General features: G+C 38.3%; 2 protein-coding genes across 2 annotated transcripts in view; one reads left to right on the top strand and one right to left on the bottom strand.

The window, feature by feature from the left end:
• gukh (NHS actin remodeling regulator GUK-holder) overlaps positions 1 to 15778 on the bottom strand; it is an 89777-nt gene extending 73999 nt beyond the window's left edge. The window contains exon 1 of the mRNA XM_018551125.1: positions 15490 to 15778. Coding sequence (XP_018406627.1) covers positions 15490 to 15778 — 289 coding nt within the window. The remainder of the gene's footprint in view (positions 1 to 15489) is intronic.
• Positions 15779 to 22816: 7038 nt separating this feature from the next.
• On the top strand, positions 22817 to 23368 carry LOC108782767 (forkhead box protein O). The gene has a single exon (XM_018551124.1). The coding sequence runs from the start codon at positions 22817 to 22819 to the stop codon at positions 23366 to 23368; it is 552 nt and encodes a 183-aa protein (XP_018406626.1).
• Positions 23369 to 24615: the final 1247 nt, after the last annotated feature.

The following is a 24615-nucleotide window of genomic DNA, read 5'->3' as shown; positions in this document are numbered from 1 at the left end:
AAGGCCCCCCCCCCCCCCCAAACTCGAGCGAAGAGGGAGGCGAGGTCGACAGGCTCGTGATACGAAATTTCGGACACGTGGCATGAAGAAATATCTTGGAGTAGGTACTTGCCGTAGCGAATATTCGCGAGAATACGGTATTCCATAGTCGTCGATCGAGATTTATGGTTACGATATACGACCAAGATTGCGAGTACTAAAAATGATTTTGATTCGCCACAGCTGTATTCCATTCCGAATTTTTCGCATACGAAGAGAAGCATTTTTCGTGATATATCATGCATTCTCTGATGTAAATTTGATTTCTCTCTCCCTCTCTCTACTAAATGCGTGTGTGTGCGCGCGCGCGTGAACAGATACAGTTTAAATACTTATATTGTAATGGAAAATATTATATATAGATTATACATATATATAGTTATTTTATAAATTATTACTCTGATGTGTTACTTTCTTGATATTAATACTAAGTTTATATTATAGTTTGTTTTTTTTATTTTTTCATTTTAATTTCTGTATATCCACCAAGTTTCCTACAAACAACCTGATGTTATGGTATTAATTAATTTTCACCTGTGCGCAAAATTTCTCAATTCGCGACACGTGCGTATATATGCATAATTCACCGACTACTCGTTCCAATGTGGAACGTCGCGTATGTGGGTCGGCACGTGCAGTAATTATGCAGTCCGTCTAGGTATTGTACGCACCCCTTCCGATCGAGGAGACGATGGGAGCGAGAGAAAAGGAAAGTTGGGAGTGGGAACAGTTCGAGGGGGCGAGTGAGAACCGTCACGAATGCATTTGGGATGTTTTGCATATACGACGTAAACGCGTCGTCGCGGTTAAAGACACTTCATTTACGGCGAATTAAAACCTCGATCCCAGGGGAAAGGGTCGAGGACACATCTCGGCAGCATTCAGTCGTCTTTCAACACGAACAATGTGCTGCTCCCCTGTGACACCTTGTGCTCTCACTCGGACCCCGTTTAAACTTGCTGCGACTCTCTCACATTGAGAATCACGAACCGATTCGTCCCCCCTGACTCATTCGCCTCAACTCGCTCCACCGACTCTCCCGCGTTTACCGGAAAATGATTCATTCAATCCCAATCAATTCTATATTCCCGAGATACAATCTTTTTCAATTCCATTTACTCGCTATCGTGTCTCATTCACTCACTATAAATTTGGTAAGTTAATTTTTAATTAGTACATTTTAATATACAATACATGCATTTTTAATGTCACGCTATGAAGACGATGAGAATATGTATCTAAAAATCTGATGTATTGAAATATTAATAAATATTAGAGAAAAATGTTAATTCATAATTAACGATGTTAGTACCAATATTTTCATAAAAATGTTTTCCGATGACCTGCTGTTTCCGCCGAGACGACCCTCTTCAGTTCGATCGCACGAGTGGTTAGACGAGCTGCTGCCGTGTATGTATAAACGAACGTTACCGCGAACTGCGGAGGGTGGTCGAAGGGTAGTTGGATGGGCCGAAAGGGGGATCGGCGCGGCGCGTGGAACCAGAGGCAGGCGAGGCTGGTTTGATCACGCAACGACTACGGCGACGACGACGACGAAGGCGAAGGTTATTGACATCTTGGGCAGTCTGCGTGCGCGTGCGGTATTACGCGTCAGTCTCGCCTTTGTGTTTTTCTTTTTTCACGTAAATTACTCTATGTACGTCATCTCCAACGCGTTTACTATTCGTGATCCAAATTACGAAAATTATTAAGAGTAGTTCTTTATAATGCTTCCTAGTTGTTAACTATCGATATAATAATGAAATATTCCACGATTTTTAGGGCTTTCTCGTTGGAATGATCCGCGTATATATCGGTAATGGATATTATCGATCGAGCGTACTTTAACATAAATGCGAGACTTATATGTTTGTTATACTAAATAAGTATGATACGTTGCGCACACACAAGCTTATTTAACCATCATAATTGACATGAATGGATCAACTGTGAACACAAGAGCTATAAATAGAATGAATTTATCTAGTATTACAGAAATATTATAATGAAAATCTTTTTTCATAAAAGAATTTGTCTTACAAGTACAGAAAAGACTTGTTTTATTTTATACTGCAAGCTAAAAAAATATTGGCATGTTTTTCTAACGTAAAGTCTCTAAATATTTCCTATTTCTCAAATTCCGCTAAAATTTTTCTTATAGAGATTCGAATCAAACCGCCACGCGCTTGCCATTACCCAGTTTGCGGTAAACGCCACTTAGTTCCACTTTGCATAACAACTTCGTAATACCGCGCCGCGCCGTGCCGTCGACAAAATCCGAGTGCGAGCGGTCGGCGTACATTGACTTCGTTCCGCGCTTACCTGGCAGCAGGTGCATTTAGTCCGTTGCTTGTGGGAAACACCTGATAATTCGTGCTCACATAGATACGTATACATCTGGATATGCGGTTCCTGCCCGTTTCTGATATAGTCACCTGCCTCGCTTGTAACGTTTTCTTCGCAATCGATCTTCACAATACGCAACACAATTTTTACACATTTTTAGCATTTTTTTTCTTGTGATAAATGCAACGTGATGCGCGAAATATGTCTATCAAAAGTATATCGAAGCACTAAAGCTCCTAAATTAAAATAAGCTAAAACTGGAATAAGCTATTCTGTAAGTTTTATGAATTTTTTGATGCAAAAAATTTCTACTGGAAAGAGACATACGATCTCTCTCTCTCTTTGACGCAGATATAATAAAACTCGTAAAATTTAATTTTCTTGTCACGTTCTCATTACAGAGACCACATTTTAAATTTGAAATCAGTATAATTCTCATAACTATTCAATCAATTGTTAGAAGTTAGAATGATAATGAAATTAAAATAAAAAATTATAATAAAATAGGTAAATGCCGATTTGTACAAAATAAAATAATAAACAAGTCGCATATAAATATACACAAAATATACATAATAAATATTTTCATTCATGAAGATTTTATTTCGGTTTCATACTAATATCATTAATATTTTATACATTTTTAATTATAATGTAATATTGGTATTTTTTGCGATTAAATATAAAACTTTTTATAAAGCAGTGAAATTTATAGCATGTTGTGATTATGATTGTTCAGATTTCGTGTCAAAAGTCAAATTTTAAATGTAACATCAGCATTATCTTCTACACTATTATATGCCACACCTGGAGAAGAATGATAAAAGATTACTCATTTTCATCGATTGCTTCGTTCTACACCGCAATTAATACAATCATATCCGTTGGATGTGTCCATTGTTACCTCAAGAAAGCAACAGCTCATTTATCATAGCATTCGTTTAATTACATTGCGGATCGCGATCTTATCTTTTTTCCTAGAAAAATTTCGTTATATCCTTCTAGACAAAAGCCCATTTAGAAAAAACCTCTTTCAATGAAAATATCCTGTCACCATTCTCACAGCGCTTAATTGCCCAATGCGCGGCGAGAAATCGCTCTAATGAATAAAATCGAATAAGGATAATGCTACAAACACGTATATAATGAACTACAAATATTACGATTGCTATGCTTCGACGATATGGAAATAGAAAGTATTAAAGAAGAGAATGAGAGAGAGAGAGAGAGAGAGAGAGAGAGAGAGAGAGAGAGAGAGAATATAAGAAAAAGGAACGTTCAAGTGTGGTTGTGTAGAATGTAGACGGAAGTTCTCCATTCACCATTTCAAACATGGATGTATGTTTACTCGCTCAGAAAAGACGTATACCAAGATAATCACGGAAGAATCAATGACAATTACGTAATTTCTTAGCGATTAAAGTTGATGTTATGCGCTTCCACGTGGGTGAGTGGGATGGTAGAAATACACACACGTTTGATGCAACTATATATAATTGATAGTGATAATATCACATGACCACGGTTATTTGGATTTGCAGATTAATTTTATTGTTAGAAAATTCGTTTTTCTAAATACATACATGATAAAAAATTGGTAATATTTTAATAAGTATTATAATTATTTATTAAGTATTTTTGTAAATAATACTATTAATAGGATTTTCAATAACACTTATACATGGTGTCCAGCAAAATCTGGCTAGTCATGGATATGCCTATGATATTCCAGATAAAAATCCTCGTTTTTTTCCAGGATTTATTCATCAATTATTTTTCATTATTTAATTAATTTTCATCGATTTGCGCAATATTATATGCTTCGTACTCAAATTACGGTTCTGTATGAATGAATTAAAACGTGAACGAAACTTGTAATAATCACTTATAAATAAAATCAAATAAACATTCCATCAACATAAACGATTTTTCTACTATGTTCTATTTTAGACATTAAATCTAAATTTTTTATTATAATAATATAATTTATTGCATCTTTAAGGGAAGACTTATAAACACAACTTTTCTTTTCATTATTTCTTTCTTTTTCCACGTCCTAATTTTTCTTTAGAATAAAAGAATGATAACTTTAATTAATTTGCTATAACAAATTAAGTTGATTACGTCAAAATTCCCTGGTGTCATCTTTATTCGAAATTGTTCTAACGTCGTCTGTTATATCTAGCAGGATATTCAAACTATGATGATAGTCACTAAGATTAAAATGGAAACAAAAAAGAAAAGATAGAGATTATAGCTATTATTAAATTTAATGTAGTCACTAATGTGTTTCGAGACTTACTTGAGAACAATTTCTCGATGACGTTCCTTTGCAATAAGAATACGAGATCGGTCTTTCTGCTTTGAAATCTCAAAATTAAGTGAGAGATCAAAGAGAATTAAGATTTATACATAATAATGTGTTACTTAATAATAATTAAGTAATAATATCGCTGTCAAATTCTTCACGATTGAAATATGTATGCAAATTAACTCACTGCAGAAAATCATGCTCAAAAACTATCGGAAATAAACGCAATAAAATCTCATTCTAATCAACGTGCTACAGAACGAAGCCGCCAAACGATATCCACCGTAGCAGAATTCAGCGTTCTGCAATGCGGGCGTCGGTTATAGTTTCGGAGTTAAGTCGCGATAAATCGGTTAACGTGGTCACGTTAAACGGTTCGCTTGCAAACTTTCCTCTCCTCGAAACAGAACGGAGCCATCACGCTGCGGAGACAAAGGCGAGGCCTTTTAACGGCACTGTGAAGTTATTTGGGGAGATACGGCGAGACACGCTCTTTGAAACGTCAGTCAGCACTGCGTTCAAGAACTCAAAATGTGGCCCCAGCCAGATTCCGTATTGTTCACATCGTGTCTCAATGGCTTCGACACTTCAACTCATCGACCGAGCGACCGACAGACCAACCGACCGACCGACACTTTTATATCCTGTCGGAGTCAAGCAACCAAGCACTCGAGAACGTAACGAATGGCGCGCGGAAGTGCACCCCGAGGGGAACAGAACGTTCCCTTAGTGTATTCGTTAGGTAATAGTGTTGGCATCCATACGGCTTACAACTGGCTAATCCCATTTCCTTTCGAAGAATTAAAAAAAAAGAAAATGAAAAAGATCAAGATGAATGTTATTTTCTTCATTCACTCTCTGAGTGTATCAAAACAGTTACGTTAATTAATGTAACAATTATAAAGCAATTAAATTAAAAATAGAAAAAACAAAATTATATCTATTTTTTAAAATTAATAACAATACAATCGTAATAATACAGTCAAATAATAATGAAACTTTTTGACATTATCATAAGCCTACTACATGTTTTGGCTTTCCGATTAAGCCCTCTTCAGATATAAAATTAATTAAATTAAGTAACGCAACAATTATAAAAAGATCATAATTACGAAATTTATTTTAATGAAAAACATGTTCTATTGGATTTTTAATTAAATTATTTAATAAGTTTCATCCACGCGGAAGGAACGATTTTGCTGAACTAAAAGATCTAAAATTTTGCTAAATACAGATCTAGAGATAACTCTGGAAGTAATTCATAATATCCAAATAATTATGTTAGAAACTAAATGACAGTAGGCAATACTGCAAAACATTTTAATATTCCAGCAACTCTCTTGTTTAATTGAGTTTTCGATAAAATTATTTTCGAATTTATATCCAGTAAAATTTTTAGATGTATCTTTCAGCACTCGCGCGTTCTTTCCGTGCATTACTCATATATACATACGTATAATTAGGTAGGATATATTTATAATTGCAAAATTACAAAGAGAAAAAATGGCGTTGATGCCGTTTCTTTTTAAAGGAGCAAAATGTGCGTCGATCATTTAGCATCAATCTTCTTATTTATTTCTACGATTAAAGATTTAAGAAAGACTTATGGCGATAATCGAATTGTCAATGAGACTAACTCGCTAATCATGATTGCACGATGCATCGAGACCGAAGAGTCGTTAGATGTACTTTAGCACCAAGACGAGGTGAGAAGCCGGCCAATTATCGGTGCGAGGAGCGAGCCGCAAAATCGCGATTCGCGGCAGATACCTACCATGAACAACACTAAATATATCGGATATACGTATCGGCCATACAGTCACGTGAGTGAGAATCCGTGAAATACAATAAATCAATCAGCGAGCGATGCAATTGGACGATATGGGCAGGGAAACTGCGCAATGAGGGGATAAATAAGAGCCTGAATCACAACGATGCCGGATAAACGGCGAGATATTCTGTTTCAAAATAGATAATGGCGCTCTCAAACTCTTCTCTTTCCCGGTCGATAGATTGTCGATTCTTTAGCCGCGGACCATAGATCTTTCTGTTTATACATCGTACATTCATGTTTCTTTTAATATATTATAATTCGAGATAGAAATGATTACAAATTAATTAAATTATTTCGTAACGCATATCTCTAGAATTGCTTTTTACTTGACTTTTAATCAAAAGTATCCAATGTAGAAATAGCATCGTAGTAATAAAATTGAAGCGCAGGCGCCATTAAAAACCGCAGTCGACATAATAATAAGCGATAGGATAACGATGAATACCGGTATTGTATTGTGTAGTCCATAATATTTGCATACGTTGTCGAGCATATAAGATATCACAAAGTTTTTTTTAATCAATCTTTTTCGTAATAATTTCACAAGGCAGTTTGTGAACCGAGTGCAATAACGACATGCACAAGGCGGCTTAACTAATCTGACTTTTCTTCAACAGAATTGTCGCGCCGCGTCGTATAGTTTAATTCTACGTCACGGAGAAATTATTGCGTAAATAATGAGCGAAAGATAAAGGAGAGTAGCTGCGATTATCTCGTATATAAATGATGTCCGTGTTGGTTATAATACTTGAGACGTAATCGAGACTTTTTATGATAACGCGATTTCCTCGAGGTACGTACGATTTCCGTACGAGGTTCCGAAGGACGAAGCTAGTGCACTCATCAGCTAGAAGTATCCCTGGAATTCTTGCTTGCCTCGCATCTGTTGCATAAGCAACAATTGTATCGTGCGTTACTAATGACTACTTAAGTGCACACTCGTGAGACGCAGCGGATCGACTGCTAAAACGCATCTTATCTCAATCCGCCAGTTCACGCTCAAAAAGTTTAAAAGTTTGATGGGAATTCAATTTTTTACGAATCAAAAATCCATAAATTTAATTAAAGGTTTTCTTGTAACTTTCAATCATTAAATCTTTCACAATAGAAAGAAAAAATATTTCATATTTGAATTCTAGGATTAACCTGCTATTATTACACCATTATCTTAAATTCCCATTTAAGAATTTAATTTTATTAAGTGCTTAATTTAATTATATTAAGTGTTTATATTCTGTAAATAATTGATGTCTCAATTACAAATAATTTACGTACTTTTCATACGAATAGGATGCGTAAAGATAACAGAATTAAAATTTTTTTATGTACCGTGCTAAAGATTTCAAACGGTAAAAATTAAAAGGGTAAACTTTTATTATCACTTAAATGTAATTGATAAGTGATTCATAATAAATTTAGTTTATTTTGACATCCTTAATATCGACTTCGTACTATTCACTGAATTCTAAAGGTTTTTTCTCGTTCATTTAAATCATTTATAATCACTGCATCGTGTTCAATCATTCAATGTTTTCTCGCGGCAAGATAAACGATGACAAACGTTGTCCATTGGTATCATTTCAGTGGGACAGAAATAGAAAAGTATCAAGCTTTTCGCTAGGAAGAAAGCTCAAAATATCTCTCTCTGCTATCTGGGCAATTTGTGACAACAGACAGTGTGATTTCAAATGTTCAGTATAAAATGAGATTTGTATTGTTTTATTTTTCATCGGAACAAAGAATGTAGCTGCACGTTATCTTATACGCGAAGACTTAAAAAGTATTCCAATACAAGGGCGCATCAAGAGCTTGCTAGGTAAAATACCTATTATATAAATGTTATCCATTATAGACAATGTTCTAGGCTCTGATAATTAATTCTGTACTAGTTTTGTACAAATTTTGTTAAAAATAAATATAAAAGTGTTGTATGTAAAGTAAATGGTGTGACATTTCGCGCGCCACCCTCGACGAACTGATATGTACGTCTTTACCTCCGCCCAATTCCGATTCGTGATGCCACACCTAACAAAATTTTTATCTGCAAGTACAGAATATATTAACACAGTAAAAAAAAAAAAAAAACCTACGCTCTACGAGTATAATTTTAATAAGATATAATTAAATAGTATAGCATTTCGCGCGCGCGAATACAATTCTGCATATAATTTTCACAAGTAATTTATACTGTTTTCACATAAAATTCCTATTATACGAGAGTGAAAATGTTTTCTCATAGAAAATTCAGCGCAAAGAAGCCTCTGTACAAGACCTAATACGATTAGAATATTATTCTGTATTAGAATTACCATAAGTATAGTGATTTGTACAGAAATCATGTTTCACAGATTGTCGATCCTATACCTATATTCATCATGTAAAGCTTGATGCAACACGCTCATCGGTCTTTCAGGAAAACGCAATGTTATCATTGGCGCGTATACGTGAATCGTAAACAGAAACGTTTGAGTAACGGGGTCGTTACTCTCTCGCGGGATAATCGTACGATAACGTAACGTTCATCGAGTGACATTTCAATCGAAATGCAGACGATGGGTACTAGAAATTCCTCTTTCTATCACACGAACGTGCTTACAGAGCTGCGGGAAAACTCGTTAAAAGACGGTTTGTGCGATTTGTAGTGTAAACAATTTAAATTTAATTAAATTTTAACAAATATTAAATACTCGAACTACTTCTCCAACCTATTATCTACATAAAAATGCAATAAACTTTCCAAATTAATTTCTTTATCAAATTAATCAATTTATTACAGTTTTATACATATAAAAATATGTTTTCTCACTCGAAATTGTTTTATATATATATATATATAATTATAAATTCCGTTTATAATTATTAATATTTTAATTATTCTATTGTCATTGCAAACGTTAAATATGCAATATCATAAATGTGAAAGTTTTAAGATTGATATTATAATCGTGATAGAGGAAAGCAAAAATAAAATCAACGATCAATCGGAATTTGCAGATTGCTAACTGTACATTAGAATTCTTTCTATATTTTTTCTATAGGAGAGGAGTCAAAGGTCGCGAAAGGGCTTTGGCAGGTAGATATAGGCGAGTAATGGTACTTAATAATAGGTTCGTAACGCGCGAGGGCAGATGTGCGAGTCGCGATGATTAATTAACCAATGATAGGTTTAACTTACCTTCTCGTAGCTTTTTTATCGGCTCTCTTGCTCTTTACGCGACTGATTGATGATTACATGACTACTCGCAGATGCAGGCTGCGTTGCGTTTATACACGCGCAGAATCACGGAAATATCGAGAAATAGCGATGTCGATAATCTCATTCCGGGAATTCTTTGAAAATGTCGACGATCAGGTTGTTGGATACCTGGGCGCACCAAAAAGGTCCGAAACAGGTACTCGAATTACGAAACTGATAGAACGAATGGAAAAATTCCAGAAAGTATTACGAAATCACGTGTGATAAATTAGAATATTGAATTTCAAAAGGAATTAGCGAAACTTATTATTATTATAATTACAAATGCTAAACGCTCCGTGCTTTTTTTGAAATAATAAATGTGTCATTTTCTGGAATTTTTGTTAACATTCCTAAGATTGGAGATAAAATTTGCAGTCGCGAGAAAATTTCTAAGTATAGAGTCTGGTTTTGTAGTAGTTTGCGTTTGGTCTCGTTCATTCCCAAAACAGAAATCGTAACTACCCAAAATACTCTTGCGATCATCAAGAGGCATCTGTTCTTGTCTTACGAGCATGTGGTGTAAGATGAGGAGGGTTAAAGTGGCTACTCGAGGAAATATACTTGCTATCTCCGAAAAAAAAAAGAAAAGAATAACACGAGTTCGAAAGAAAAATTCTTCGCGTTCGTGAGCTGTGCTCATTATTTCTTCGAGAGTTATGTTGTCTTTTTATGGTTATCGTGAGAGATAAACTCGATTAAGAGTCATCGGTTGAAATATGCATCGATTTCATGTATGTCATAAAAATTTTATCACATGTGTACTTGTGAAAAACTGTCATTAATTTAATCGTTACAATTATTCACTTGGAATCTTCTTCATTTGTTTTCAATTAATGTGCTTATCAAATGTATTCGCGCGTGAACTGGTTATCTGTAATGTTCGTGGGGAACTAAATAAGTATTTGTACAGAATAATAATTTCAGAATAATAATACATACACTGATCATACATATATGTATGTACATTAATACCATATATGTATAATTACATATACAACGGTATTTTTTTAATATACTCAATCTTCATGCAATTCTTCTAGACATCTTCAAACTTTTTTGCTTTTCGACGATGCTTCACTATAGATAAGTCAATATACTTTGCTGATATAGGTATATCTACAGGGAGCCGGACAAACCTTATCGCCTACAAACTTTTTTCATAACGATGTACTCTAATGCGGTAAAGAGCAGTTTTATTCGAAGCACGTGCCTCGGTGTCAAGCCAGCTAAAATTAAGCGGGAAAGTCCCCCTGTCTAGATGCCTGCCTCTCCAGTGCTTGCGCCACCCCTCGATGAGCCCCCTCCTATTCTTCGACGCCAGCTGGCAACCGGAAGTAAAAGTAAGAAGCCGGGTGAGGAAATAAAGGAAGCAGAGACGAGGGGTGATAGAGACGAAGCTGTAGACGAGGACCGTTGCGGCCCACTTTTATTTCCGTCCGCGTCGTTATTATTCGTACACGGGGGTCCGTGATATATCCATAGCGGGGTTCACGGGGTAGAAAGGGGAAAATTTCAGGCGAAACAGCTGACGCGGGAAACTCTTTAATTCTCAAATAGCAATAGTATAAAATTGTACGTTACTAAAAGAGCTTGAAATTGTTACACTTCTCAGAAAAAAAAGTACATTCTCTCTGGACAGTTTATAACATGGCTTGTATCTATCACCTTGTATATAATCTAATTTATATTTATTAGAGAGTACTCAATCCTTTATGATTAAAAAAAACGAGAGACGTATGTTCTTTCACATAAATATCACAGCTACATAGAATTACCATATTTTATTATGAATTTAAAAGAGGAAACGTTGCGGAACGTGCTTATGAATTAATGCCTTCATTAAAATATGATTATTTAAGCAGGTTGATTACAAGGTTCTCGTATATTTGCCTAAAGGGGCAACAGAGTAAATTTGAAATATTATATTTACCCAAAGAAAAGCGAGCGATTTCGTGCAGTTTCGTGTTTAGTACTAAATCAAAAACTGATTAGTATACTATAAAAAGTGTGTGAAAGTAAACTTTAAACACTAATGTGATAAAAACAATTACTGTTGTGTTTTTCAATGCAGCATTTAAAAAGTAAAAGTCAATATGTCCCTAAAAGAATATAACGTGACAATTGTAAGAAATATCTAAAAAGAATCATTTCTTTCGTCAGACTGCCATATAGTGTCTGTTTGTGTAATAAGAAATTTCTCCAAGTACACAAAAAAGCAAGTATCTGTTGTCAATCAAGTTGAAAATTGGGAGAAAAATATTTTTTTCCCCAAAATTGGATGGATGGCTTTTCTCAATGGGAAGCCTATCAAACTAACCCCGTTCGCTCGCAGTTCGGAGTGCTGTGAACCTGCTCGACCAGGTCGAACCACATCCTGCGTATGACCATTTCCGCAGAAGCCAGTCGACTGCTATCCTCTCGACGCGCTCGCGACGCGATATTACAGAATTACATTAGCGATATTAGATTTCCGAAGTCAATATTATCCTGAATTTATACACATTTGTCTAACTGACTATTCATACGAGCCCTATCGTTTGACATATGTATAAATAGTTTATTTGTCCGTTCAGGTAATTAAAGGAAATTTGCATACTTTGTTTCTACTAATTTTAAGTTTAATTATTTGATTAAACGTCAACTTTTTTGAAAGTGTATGTATTGTACACGCGGTAATATTTATGTATTACAATAAAAATATATTATTGATATAATTTTAACTTGAATATTTTCTTCTTATGTTTACAAGTAAAATACATATGTATTTATGAGAAACTCTTAGCGAGTCTAGAATTAAGTATTTATATACACACATAAAATTATTTATTTATGTAATATGTTTACATCAATAGTATCTGTCCTTTACCTTCTCTCTTTTATCCCTCCCTCCTTTCTTCATCTCGACTTCAATGTCCCCTCGAGAACGTAAATTCTGATTTCACCAGGATCTGCGATATCCCTGGCGAGATACTTGAGCCTGAAGGTTCAAGGCTAGGCTATACTTTCAACCGCGCTGCTCGCAAGTCTCGTGCAGCTTCAAGAGAAATTACGTGAAATGTCGGCGGTAGCGCATAGGAAATATTATCTAGCGGACGTAATAAATTATTAAATCGTGTTGCAACAATGTCTTAATAATCTTTAAAAGCGTTTTGGTACATATAATTCCATATAAATGATAAATAACGCAAATAAAAATACTCATGAGTCATGTTTAAGTGAAGCAAGAAATCGAAGAGAAATATTTTTGAAAATAAATTTGATAAGCGAATATCGCTCTCACAATTCGAATACATTCGAGACGTATAAACGCGCACACCGGCATTAAATTACACCCGGCAGACGTTATTTTATCTGCTTCTTCCCGGCGGCAACGGAGCCTGTTTCACCCTTGGGAATTAAAATTCCCACCGACCGCGGGGAAGAATCCGAGACCCAGCGCCGTTTGTGCGGCCGATTACCTGAGTCAGCTGTCTCAGGGTGTAGCGTCTTTGCAGGACTGGCGGTACGAGAGGCTGGGAAGAAAGCACGGGTTCTTTCCTAGGCCTTTACGAGGCCCAATGAACGATCCCTAAAGATGGAAGATTCTTTCCTCGATCAGAATAAAGAAGCCTCAGCTGTGAATGTCAATGGAATCAATATTCACAAACATGTATTTCGCTAAAAGCAGCAATATTTTTGGCAACGCAATCGTGATTTCTCATCTTAGACAAGAATCATTTAATTATTTGTAAACAACAATTTATATAGCTCATTTAGTTAATTGTCACAAATCAATTTTTTGATGTAAATCAAAGTAAATAAATGTCAAGTACTCTATATATTATATATATCTATATATAATACATTTTTTTCTATATGAATAGATTCAGTTTAATTTTATAACAACATGATAAGAAATGCACAAATGGGGTACGTTTTTAGAAATGTAATGGGAAAAAAGATAAAAGTTTGAGAAAAGATACCTTTTTTTCATTTAATTTTTGTTGCTACAAGTGAGCATTTGTCACTTATGTAATAATGAAGAGGAAAAATATGTCGATATACGCTTTCGAAAAATTGGTACTAACCTCTCTAAAAGAACTTTCATAAAAATACTTGATTTTAGAAAGAAAAGTGCATTGTTGTTTTCATGGTAAAATCACGTGATGATAAATCGTGGTTTTCTTGACTTGATGGTTATTCGGAGTAACGGAGATGACGTGCGACGTAAAAAGTGGCTCCAATTCCAAGCCTGACGTTAATTTTCCGCTGGCGTCGATGATACTTGAACTATAGAGCTAAAGCAATTTCGGTCAGTGAGAACTTTTTCCTCTAATCTTACAATCGCTGCCGCATTTAGGCGTGACCAAAATTTATAACTAATTCGTTCAAATGTTAAATTTACTGAAAGGGCTTTAATAATACAGCCCGAGATTATCGAATTTTTAACGTCTTACTATCTCTTTATTGACTTTTAAGCGTCGTAAATTAGAAGAATGTTTATTGAAAATGTAAAAAAAAAATATAATTTTGTTGCTCGAGGATTTTAAAAGGTAAAACATAGAGAAATTTAAATAATTTATATATACAAAATGTAATTCCTTTAAAAGCTGCACTATACTATACAGGATTTATAACTTACAACTTGGTCCGCTATTAAATCTTTGGAAAGATATAGATTGATAATCAATTTAGATCTTTTCCTAAATTTTTTAAAACTTATTCTACAGATATTCTGTAGATTCTTTAAAATCTTTAATTCACACATTATCTACCTCTAATACAACTTGAGAGACTGAAGTGGTTCGACATCTTCAAACGATTCATTAACGATTCTTGTAACCCTCACCCACACACACATTTTTAAGTTTTCTGTTTTTTGTCTCTGAGATAAATGCATAGGACTTGTGAGAATAAGAAAGTTTTGATGCTTTCATCGCGCGGTAGGAGCCCTGCCTAGGTAAAACTTCGTTTCGAGACATATCGTAATCCGTTTCCCACGGTACAAGCCAGGTAAGGTTGTCTTTATTATTCTATTTGTTGCATTCCTCTCTTTTTACATTCCCATTGATCTTCGTTTCTCTGCGCGATGCTTTATAAAATAGATAGATGCAAAGATGGAAAATAATAACGAAAGAGAAACTATGAGAAAGAGTTAATATTTTGCAAAAAAAATGATACTTTTATTAAATTTTTACTAAAGGAGAAGATTAAAATCTATATAAGAGAATAGAAACTAAATATAAGTGAAAACTCTTGTGCTCGACGACGACTCGACTGCTTGTTGATTGAACTTGAAGATCGTAATAAATGTAAACACATTTCGAGGAATTGTGTGACGTGCAAGAATATCGTACCTATCGAGAGCTGTCTTACAAAATTGGAGCAATGTGAGCGTGCGTTGGTTTTCTTTGCCTGCACGTTACAGCGTCTATCCCCTCGGGGGCAATTTGCTTTCTAACTTGATTCAACGGGACAGTAGTTTGAAGCATAGCATTAGTCACACTTGTTGTTATATTCTCAGAGAGTTTAAACTTTATACTTTGGCAATCAGTGTCGACGATCGAAGAAACTAACAAGCGCCAATTATTGCTAGTTATTTTATGCAGCAGCACATCACTGCAGTAAGTAGTAATTGCAGCACGGGGCCGATAAAAGCACAGCCTCTGAATGAACGGATTTGTTCATCGCGCGATCAATGGAGAATCTGACAATCCGATAAAAGATAAAAAGAATACTCACGGACTGGTATCTTCTTAGGATCAACGGTGCCGAGTCGCTCTTCGACTTTGTCGAGCTTATGACGTAGGTGTCCGCTTCTTTCGGCGACTTGAGCTAACTCGGCGGTGAGGTTCGCGAATATGTCCTCCGCGACGGTGAGGAGAGAGGCCAACTGTTTGAGGGAGCTGGTGAGGGCGCCGTTCGCCACCGCCTCGAGCTCGGCGCCCACCGGCCAGCCCGGATGCGAGCCCGCCGGCACGTGGCCGCGGCACACGTGCCGCGGCTCTACCTTCCGCATCACAAACGGCATCGCGACGACGACGGCGACGACGACGACGGCGCCGGGGGTAGGGTATTCCTAATCGGTCGCACTCGCGCATAACACACTTTAGCGCTGGTTCTCCCTAATTATCACCGGAGCACCGCATCGCTGCACGTTGATCCGCGAAATCGGCCAAATTCCGCGGATCCTCCGTGCCACCGACACGATCTCATGCTGCCTGCACTGATGGTGATTCTTCCTGTCACTATCGAACCACGTATCGCCTTCTATCGCCGCGTCACCGCGACTCGCTTTCCTTTTTTTCTTTAACTCTCTCAGCTGCACTTTCACTCCGCACTCCCGTCGGATCACGAAAGATCGAAATAGCACGCCGCGGCGCATTACAGGTCGACACTCGAATTTCGGAAGTAGGGCGTGTGCGGCATTGCGGTGGATTCTTTGAAAATGCCGCCACTTGTAAGATTCGTGTTCGCGCAAACCTTTTTACAGGATAATTATCGCGTTGAATCGCGCAGGGGAAACGCGCGCGAAACGACGACGCACGACGCGGAGCGAACGTACCGCGCGCCACGACGATGGTACGCCAAGTGCCGGCCGGTCTGGTAACCAGTCGCCGAGCAGGAGCAGCCGGCTGCTGGTTCTCCCATTCAAGCGAATGTATAAAAGGCGCCTTTGCCAGCTGCCTGGTTGTCAGACAAGCCGCTATCGCCATCTATCGAGCTAGCATCTCGATAGTATATCTGCTGCCGTTACACATTTTTTTTATATTAAAAAAGAGAGATATCTAATAATATATTTTATATTAAAAATATATATGTGTGTATAATGTAATTAATGTTCAAGTCTATTAAAATATTGAAATAATATAATATATTAATATAAAGAATGCGTGCATGTGAGAGGCGCGCTGTTTTACCGTGATTGATTTAACCAACAATGAGTAATGTAGAAAGCTACTTTAGAAGCTACACAACTTAATTCGAATCTACAATTTGAAGCTGCACAATGAAGCAAAGGCGAGCGCGTTATCTTTTGTGGTAAATATTGTGTGGAAGTTTATATCAAAAATTAATTCAAATTAATAAGATATTAACCAAAGACAAAATAAAACAAAGTGCATTCTTATAAAGGCCAGAAGTTTTGAAAGTAGCTTAGGTATTATATGTACATTTCTTAGTAGAAGAAATTAAACAAAAACAAATTTAAAAAACTGTATTTTATTAATGTTATAATGATAACATTAATACGTACTTATTACGTATTTGAAACAAAAATTAAAATTACTTTATGCGCGGTATATCATTTTTTTTATCCCTTCAAATGTGACGTAAGATATTTAATATGTGCGTGTGTAATATATATTTCTGAAAACTTTATAATGTATATCTATTAGATAAGTATTATAGCTGCAATGTTAGCATGAATAATTATATTTATAGTACCGTACTATCAACAATGAAATCTGTCGTCGCACAGGGAATTACTATATATATAAAATTTCGACATAGTGAAAACTAACTGAAATTGTGACATTCTTCAATGTTATTGAATTTTAAATTAAATCAGATTTTTCTCCCGTCAATAGTTATAATAATATTATAATAATATTATAGCTATATAATTAATATTTCTTAATAATAAAATAATTAAGAGTCGAGTAGTTGTTCATACATTTTTATTACTATAAATTATTGATTTTAATTATAGAATACATATCTACAGATATAAATATACACGATCCAATTACATGTTCATTCTCGTGAAAACTTCATAGACGACTGCACTATCCTAACTCAGCCAACGCGAGACGCGAGCTGCATACGCGAACTATCGATCCGTGATAGCCGCTGATCGAGTTAACGAACGTCGTAATTCGCGTTTATTTTCATAGCCAACTAAACAAAAAGTTACACACAGCGGCGGTAGAAACTCGACGAGTGCAACGCTCGTTAACGTAACAAATTTAGCAGGCTGGTCGGATTCGATTCGGCGTAAAGTAAGCTCCGGAATTGGGTTGATGTAATTGATAGTCCGAACTTATCCTTGCCATCCCCCCCCCCCCCCCTCCTACTCTTTAGAAGAATCTAATGGTTGCCGGCAGCTAGCGTTTTCTTTCACTTGGCCTTAATTTTCTCCATATGTCCAATTTCACACGATAAAGTCTCGCACTTATAGGGGGCCTCGGAATGATTCTTCTCGCCCCGAAAGATCCGCACTTTTCGGGAAAAAACAGTTGCCCGTAAAATATGCTGCAACCTTAATTTTATGGAATCTTAAATGGTATTATTGCAATTGAAATAACAAAGTGATATCACAAATTCGAGCAACATCTACGTATCTTATATTTTGAAAAGTATTTAAATTACTTTTCGAGACGCAGTGATCCGTATCCACATCGCTGCTGCACGTTCGACACACCTGCAAAAATTCTGAATTTAATTTATATATTCGCGTATGACGTGGTATGATGTTAATATAGAATAGCCATGGCTATCTTACAATCTGAAAATATCTCTGCCATTATACTTAATCTGTACAGGCGTATATGAGTCTACTTTTAAAATCTCTTACAACTATTTCTTATTGTTAGTAAAACAATATCAAATCTTAAATATAATTTTCTTTAAGTAAAATTTGTTATAATTCATTATTTCATTGTGTTCTTTGTCTCAAATTATGACACACACAGTTTCAACGTCACTATATTGGCTTTCCTGCGTCCTGTGAAGCAACATGTAGTACGAAACTCAGAATTAATTGTCTAGTGTTGATTCGAATGAATTTAAAAGTAGGTATACGATAAGATTACATATGCCAGCAGATTTTTAAAAAGACTTAAAAGTTCAAGTTATATGCTGTTCTCGAAGTAAACAGCTTGTATGCCTTTTTTATATGTCTTTTTGGATAGATTTAATCGGGATCGCGTACTTGAGAATGATTAGGTTACGAACTACTTAAAGATGCTAAAATCGTGTTTTCCGTTGTTTATTATCCAGCACGTATCTCTCAACTCTACGTGAAAGAGATACATGCTTAGGGATTGGCATGAATTGAAGGGATCCTATATATATATATATATAAGAGGGTACAGTCGAAATAAAAATCTAGAAACGTTCAAAAAGTTTCATAACTTTTATTACGTCACATATCTTCTGAATTCCTATACAAACAAAATAGTAGACAACTCTCAAATGAGTGCAAGCATTAAGACAGCCACACAAAGAAAAGAATAATTGAGAGAGCAACAAATGTATTTGTTTATACTAACAATAAGTGTATATTTTTTGTTAAAACTAGAAAAATATTCAACATTGATACGTATCAACATGTTTGGATTTTCCCACTGAGTTTTTGCGCTTATTATCATATATTTTCTTTACGTAGGTAAATACCACGCACTACTAGCACCCAGTCCTTTTTCAGATGAACGAGGGATTGTAGCAATTTATTATCGGTCTAACGAACTTAAACTAATACAGCCCATTATACAAGTTCAATTTACAATTATGCTATAGTATAGTACTCGAAATTGTTTGTACAATTATTCGATCAGGTATATAGTCCTTAAGATGGCAATCCATTCATCTTCTATTTTTAGCCAGGCGGCATGTTCGCGCGGATGTATGTACACGGACGCGGTGAGCTACGGCGTGCTGTTTTTAGCTCAGGCGCAAACAACATTGGGTGCATCGGGGATATCCGCCGGACAATCGAAGGTTCAGAGTGCATAATTACGCATGGTGACAGTACCCCTTAAGTTAGCCGGAGCTGCCCGCACAGGACGACACACAGAGATATACTCGCGTATATACGTGTTTGGCCACCACCAAGCGCGCGTCGTTTCTTGTTTCAACCGGGTTGCAATGGCCGGATTTACCTGCCCTTTCAGCGGCACTGCCGACTTCTTTTTGTGGACGGGAGATATCTTCAACGTGTGGGATTTATGTCAACAGACTTCGGACAATGGCCGAATTGAAGGACGGTGGAGGGTTTCGGAGTTATTCGATCGGCTCGACAACATCGAGCATCGGCGAATAATTAAGAGCGCATAAAAAGTACCAAAGAATCTGTTGTGACAGAAAGTGCATTTAATTGACGGGCAAACAGATCCTTTGAGAATACATCGGGATCTCTTTCATGACCTTGACGTCGAAAATAACTACTACGCAGTTCGAAAAAGTTAATTGTAACTACTTGTCTACCTTAATCATCTTCTGGGTGTACTTTTTAGTACTAGAAGTTTTAAAAAGAGAGATAAATATATATCCATTAAAATTATCACTAACATTTTAAGGGGATTCTATGACGTTTTAAAGGGATCCTATCACTTTAGATTCCACTTAAACCGTTAATGATAATTTTAAATATATTTATCTCTTTTTAAAAGTCCTGCACGCTTGTAACGTCACTGCGCAGCTTTTTACTATAGTAAAAGAGCTGCGCAGCGGTGTTATAACGATAACGAAATTTGCGCTACGAATTACAGAATATGCATGCTGGGTTATGCGAACACACAAATAGAACTTTGAAAATAGTATTTTAAATACTTGGTAAAATTTTTTTATATTTAAATTTATTTAGATGCACGTTTTCATTCAGTCGATTTATGAACATTAGCTGCAAGACTTGATCGTAAGAATAATTCGCGACACTACGCTTGCCAAAGGTATCTAAAATTTGTTTTTTTATCGTCTTCTTATTTAAATCTCAAATATAATATACATATATATAAGAGGGGCGCAACGTGAGAAAAATATTTCTACCGTGAAAACGATCATTCAAGACTTTATATGATTACAAAGCATAAAAAAAACGAACTGTACGTTGAATTTTTTTCGCCAAATACTTGGACGAAGAATTCGCATCCGGTCGCCGCGTCGCCGTCACGATGCAACAATGTTCGCGAACATATTCAGGAATGTTTCGTGGCTTTCGGAGGACGCTGTATACCATTCGATAGGCACGCAGACCGAAAACAACAGGTCGAGTTATTTCGATCGGCCGTTGGGAATCTTCGGATTCTACAAGTCGCAGAGCAGCGATACGAAAAAGTACCGGAAGGGTTGCCGCACAAAATCGAGTCGAGAGAACGTAGGACTATCGCGGCGGAATGGCGGGAGGAGATACGAGGTTGAGAAGAGAGATAGGACAGAGTGGCCGGGAGAGGCGAAGGAAAAGGGGAGGGAGGAGAGAAGTGCACCGCGTGCGAATTCCCTCCTCGCGGGTTCTGTGCGCAGTGCGATGCCTAACCCTAGGGGCACAGCGTATACCCCTTTTCCCGCCCACCCGTTAGATGAGCAGTACGAGCACTCTCCCTCCTCCCATCGCATTCTCTCATCTCTTTCCCACCTTTGAGTCGCGCCACGATTCCCTGTCCTTTTCTCTCGTTCGTCTCCCACTCCTTTTTACGTTGCACAAAGTTGCAATTTATAGCCATCTCTCTCGCCCCCATTCGTCCTTCTCTTCACCCCCCACTATCGTCCATCTCCCACTCTGGTTTTCTTACCCCCACTGAGGCAGCCGAGACACCCACCAGCTACGCCACACTCTACGATACTCTCCGCGTACATCTCCCTACCGTTTGCCGAGAATACCCTCGCGGTTGTCTCTTCCTCTTCCAATCTCTCTCTCTCGCTCTCACATGCCACGCCGTCGGACGATCGGCGCGCCGAAGTGCGGCGACAGGCGTCGCAAATTCGCTCCTCGTAACTTCGGCTCCGCTCGGTCGATTCCGAGCAATCCGAGCACCGGCCGGAGGAATTTCGCTGCATTCGCCAGTATGCGCCGCGCTGCCTTGCCGGCAAGTTGTACGTAGTGTGAATAGATTTTCTTTCCTCAGTACGAATCGTCGTCGTTTCTCACGAGAGTCCATCGTTAAGCGAGGCGATAACATTCACGCTCACAAATCTGTCACTTTCAGCGAGAGGGAGCGCGCGGTAGCGTTCATCAACGGACGACAACTCGTCCGCGGAGTCACCGTCATTCACGTTTGCTGAAATCGAGGAGCGACAGGATTCGAGGGTATCGATGAGAGATATCAGGGGGAACGGTCTTCCAACGAGCAAGGCATCAAAGGTCGTCATCGCCATCGCGATCGCACCGTTGACGGTCTCTACCAAAAATCGCGCCGATCATACAGGAAGAGAGGAGCGTTTGCCACGCGAATCACGCGGTGATATCGTGCCGCCAACGTCGCAGCGACGACGACGTAGAGCGTAGATAGATCTACCCGTAGCGGGCCAAGTTCCTATCAAAACATGGCCACGTGACCTCCGGACGGCACGGCTTGTAAACACAGAGTTTGACCACGTGGTCTGCTCCCTCCTTCCGCTGCTCCGAGCGCCTATCTCTCTCTCTCTCTCTCTCTCTCCCTTCCCCCTCCCTCCTCGCTATCTGCTCCGCCGCTGTGTCACGCTCTTCTCCTACGTTTCTCTCGCTCACGCGCGCTCTTTCGGCACGCAGAACGGCTCCCGTCGGAATCCTCAGTTGGTTCATCGCCGTCGGCAGTCGCACGCGAGCGCAGTCGATTCGCTTCCCGCGAACCCGTCGTCGAACCATTGCTCGGCACGGAGCTTCGTCTCCCGACGTGCGTGAGCGTCGATTTCGTGCCTCGCCTGGCGCGTCACATTCCGATCTCGCGCTCGATCATCTCTGGTTCGATGGTGATGTTGTGTTGAAGAACCTGACAGTGTCTAAAAAGGATTAAACGACAGTGGTGCATCAGCATCAAGCAACGCACTGACTTGAATTCGGCGCAAACAAGCACTACTACTAGTCTTCATCCAAACGGTGACGTACGAAGGACGTTGAGCACGCGTAATCACACACACACACACACTCACCCACCCACCCACACGCACAGACACACGGACGCGCGCGCGCGCGCGCGCGTATATCCACGTACAGTGATTGAAAACGCAGCTCGACTGGGGTACCGTTTGAGCGCCCGCGCGCGCGAACGTATCTTCTCGGTGTCACCGAACATCGATTGATTACCAATCTCTCTGTTAGAGAATTTATACACATACGATCGCGAAGTTTATCGCGGAGTTCGGGCCGGAAAACATGATGGATTCGGTGCCGGTGACGGCGTCGGGGTCGATGACTTCGTCGCAGCAACAGCAAGCACAGAAGAAGGGAGTCTCGTTCGAATTCTCCACTTCGCCGGATCTCGAGACCGGATTTGAACCGCAGACTCGCGCGCGATCCAACACATGGCCGTTACCGCGACCAGAAGGATACGTGGAGGGTAACGCGCCAACCGCGAAGGAGGGCGCCGAGGGCGGCACCCCGCCCCATCAGGCGCAGCTCGGTTTGCTGCCGGTGAAGAAGAACTCGTCGAGGAGAAATGCCTGGGGGAACCTGAGCTACGCCGATCTGATCACCCAGGCGATCACCAGCGCGCCCGACCAGCGGCTCACCCTTTCGCAGATCTACGAATGGATGGTCCAGAACGTCTCCTACTTCAAGGACAAGGGTGACAACAATAGCAGTGCCGGTTGGAAGGTAAGTGAATTTTTCCGCTCTCCTTCCCTCGAGTTCACGACCGTCGCGTTCGCCTCTGAGGCAGGCGGCAGGTCGCGGACGGGCTCGCTGCTTTGCCAAGATCTAATTTAAGTCACAACATTGAGAGATGCTTTTCCCGAAACGTGTCTTAGATCAGGAACGTGAACCGCAACGTACAACCAGCATTTAATGTTGAATCTCTCAATCTCAATTTCTCAAGAGACATTTCGAGAGAGACGTATCTTAAAGATACATCGTCGTTACAAGTGATATCGGACGACTGTGATGAGTTCAATGAGTATCAATTCCACTTGAATGATCTCGTATTTTTTAACAGTTTTTCATTACTCTTTTTACCAAGGCATTTCTTTTAATAATTGCGACCCTAAGAAAAATGTTTTGACTTATTCAACAAAAAGGCTCTCAACAAGAGAATGACATTTTTGTGGTGAGACTAAACAGAATTTCTGGTTATGTACACTAAAGCGTCATTCATGTTGAACCTTTTTTAATCAGAACATTTTTTTCACAAGCACGCACGCACGCACGCACGCACGTACACAGTGTCAGGGTACAATATAATAATTCTTCTAAAATCGATGATTCACGTGAAACGCGATAAAACATCGAACGCTGTTCACGTTCTCAAAGTGTGACCGGTCTGAGTTTCATTTAATGCAAGAATCGCGCGATTTTTATCACGGGACGCGAGAATCAAGTAACTGAGTTCGAGGTAACATGCGCAGCGTGAATGCGAGCCGAAGTCACATTCGGAGTCACGTTTATAGCGCGGTAGCGGTATGAAGACTTCCGTTTCGTATGGAAACAATTGTGACACGCGACAGTGCGAAGGTTAGACGCGAGAATTCATCCGGCTGGAATTTATGCGCACGTAACGATATTTTTGATGATTCACGTTACGCGATTACATTACGAACGGACGTTTCACAAAGACGCCTGAGAAGAGCTTCTATTTCGTAATTAATGCATTTTTTAACTTGCTATTATAACTCAGTAAAATAATATGATAAAAAGTTTACTATACAAGTATATGATCTTTTTGTCGATTAATCTTTAATTTAATTCACCTTAATTATTAGCTTAATTCAAATTAGTGCAATTAATGATGACTGACGAGAGATGGTACGTGATTATACTTCTCGCCCGTTCTCGCCCTGATGAAATGAACGGCAAGGTCCCTATACAAGAAAAAAAATGAACGAAAACATTGTGCGGCATTAGCGATGAATCATGACGACAACTCGCTTAGCATGTCTGATTATCTTTGGAGAGATGTGTACGTTGTCTTTGGAACGATGACATTTTTTAATTATTTTCTGATTGTGTGTTTTTTTTTT

This window comes from Cyphomyrmex costatus, unplaced genomic scaffold (assembly GCF_001594065.2).
Source record: "Cyphomyrmex costatus isolate MS0001 unplaced genomic scaffold, Ccosl1.0 scaffold135, whole genome shotgun sequence".
NCBI lineage: Eukaryota > Metazoa > Arthropoda > Insecta > Hymenoptera > Formicidae > Cyphomyrmex > Cyphomyrmex costatus.
The sequence above is the reverse complement of the archived record's forward strand: the minus strand, read 5'-3'. Positions and strand labels throughout refer to the sequence as shown.

Coding starts and splice junctions, on each gene's coding strand:
- LOC108782767 (XM_018551124.1), top strand. CDS start 22,817: ATGATGGATTCGGTGCCGGTGACGGCGTCGGGGTCGATGACTTCGTCG.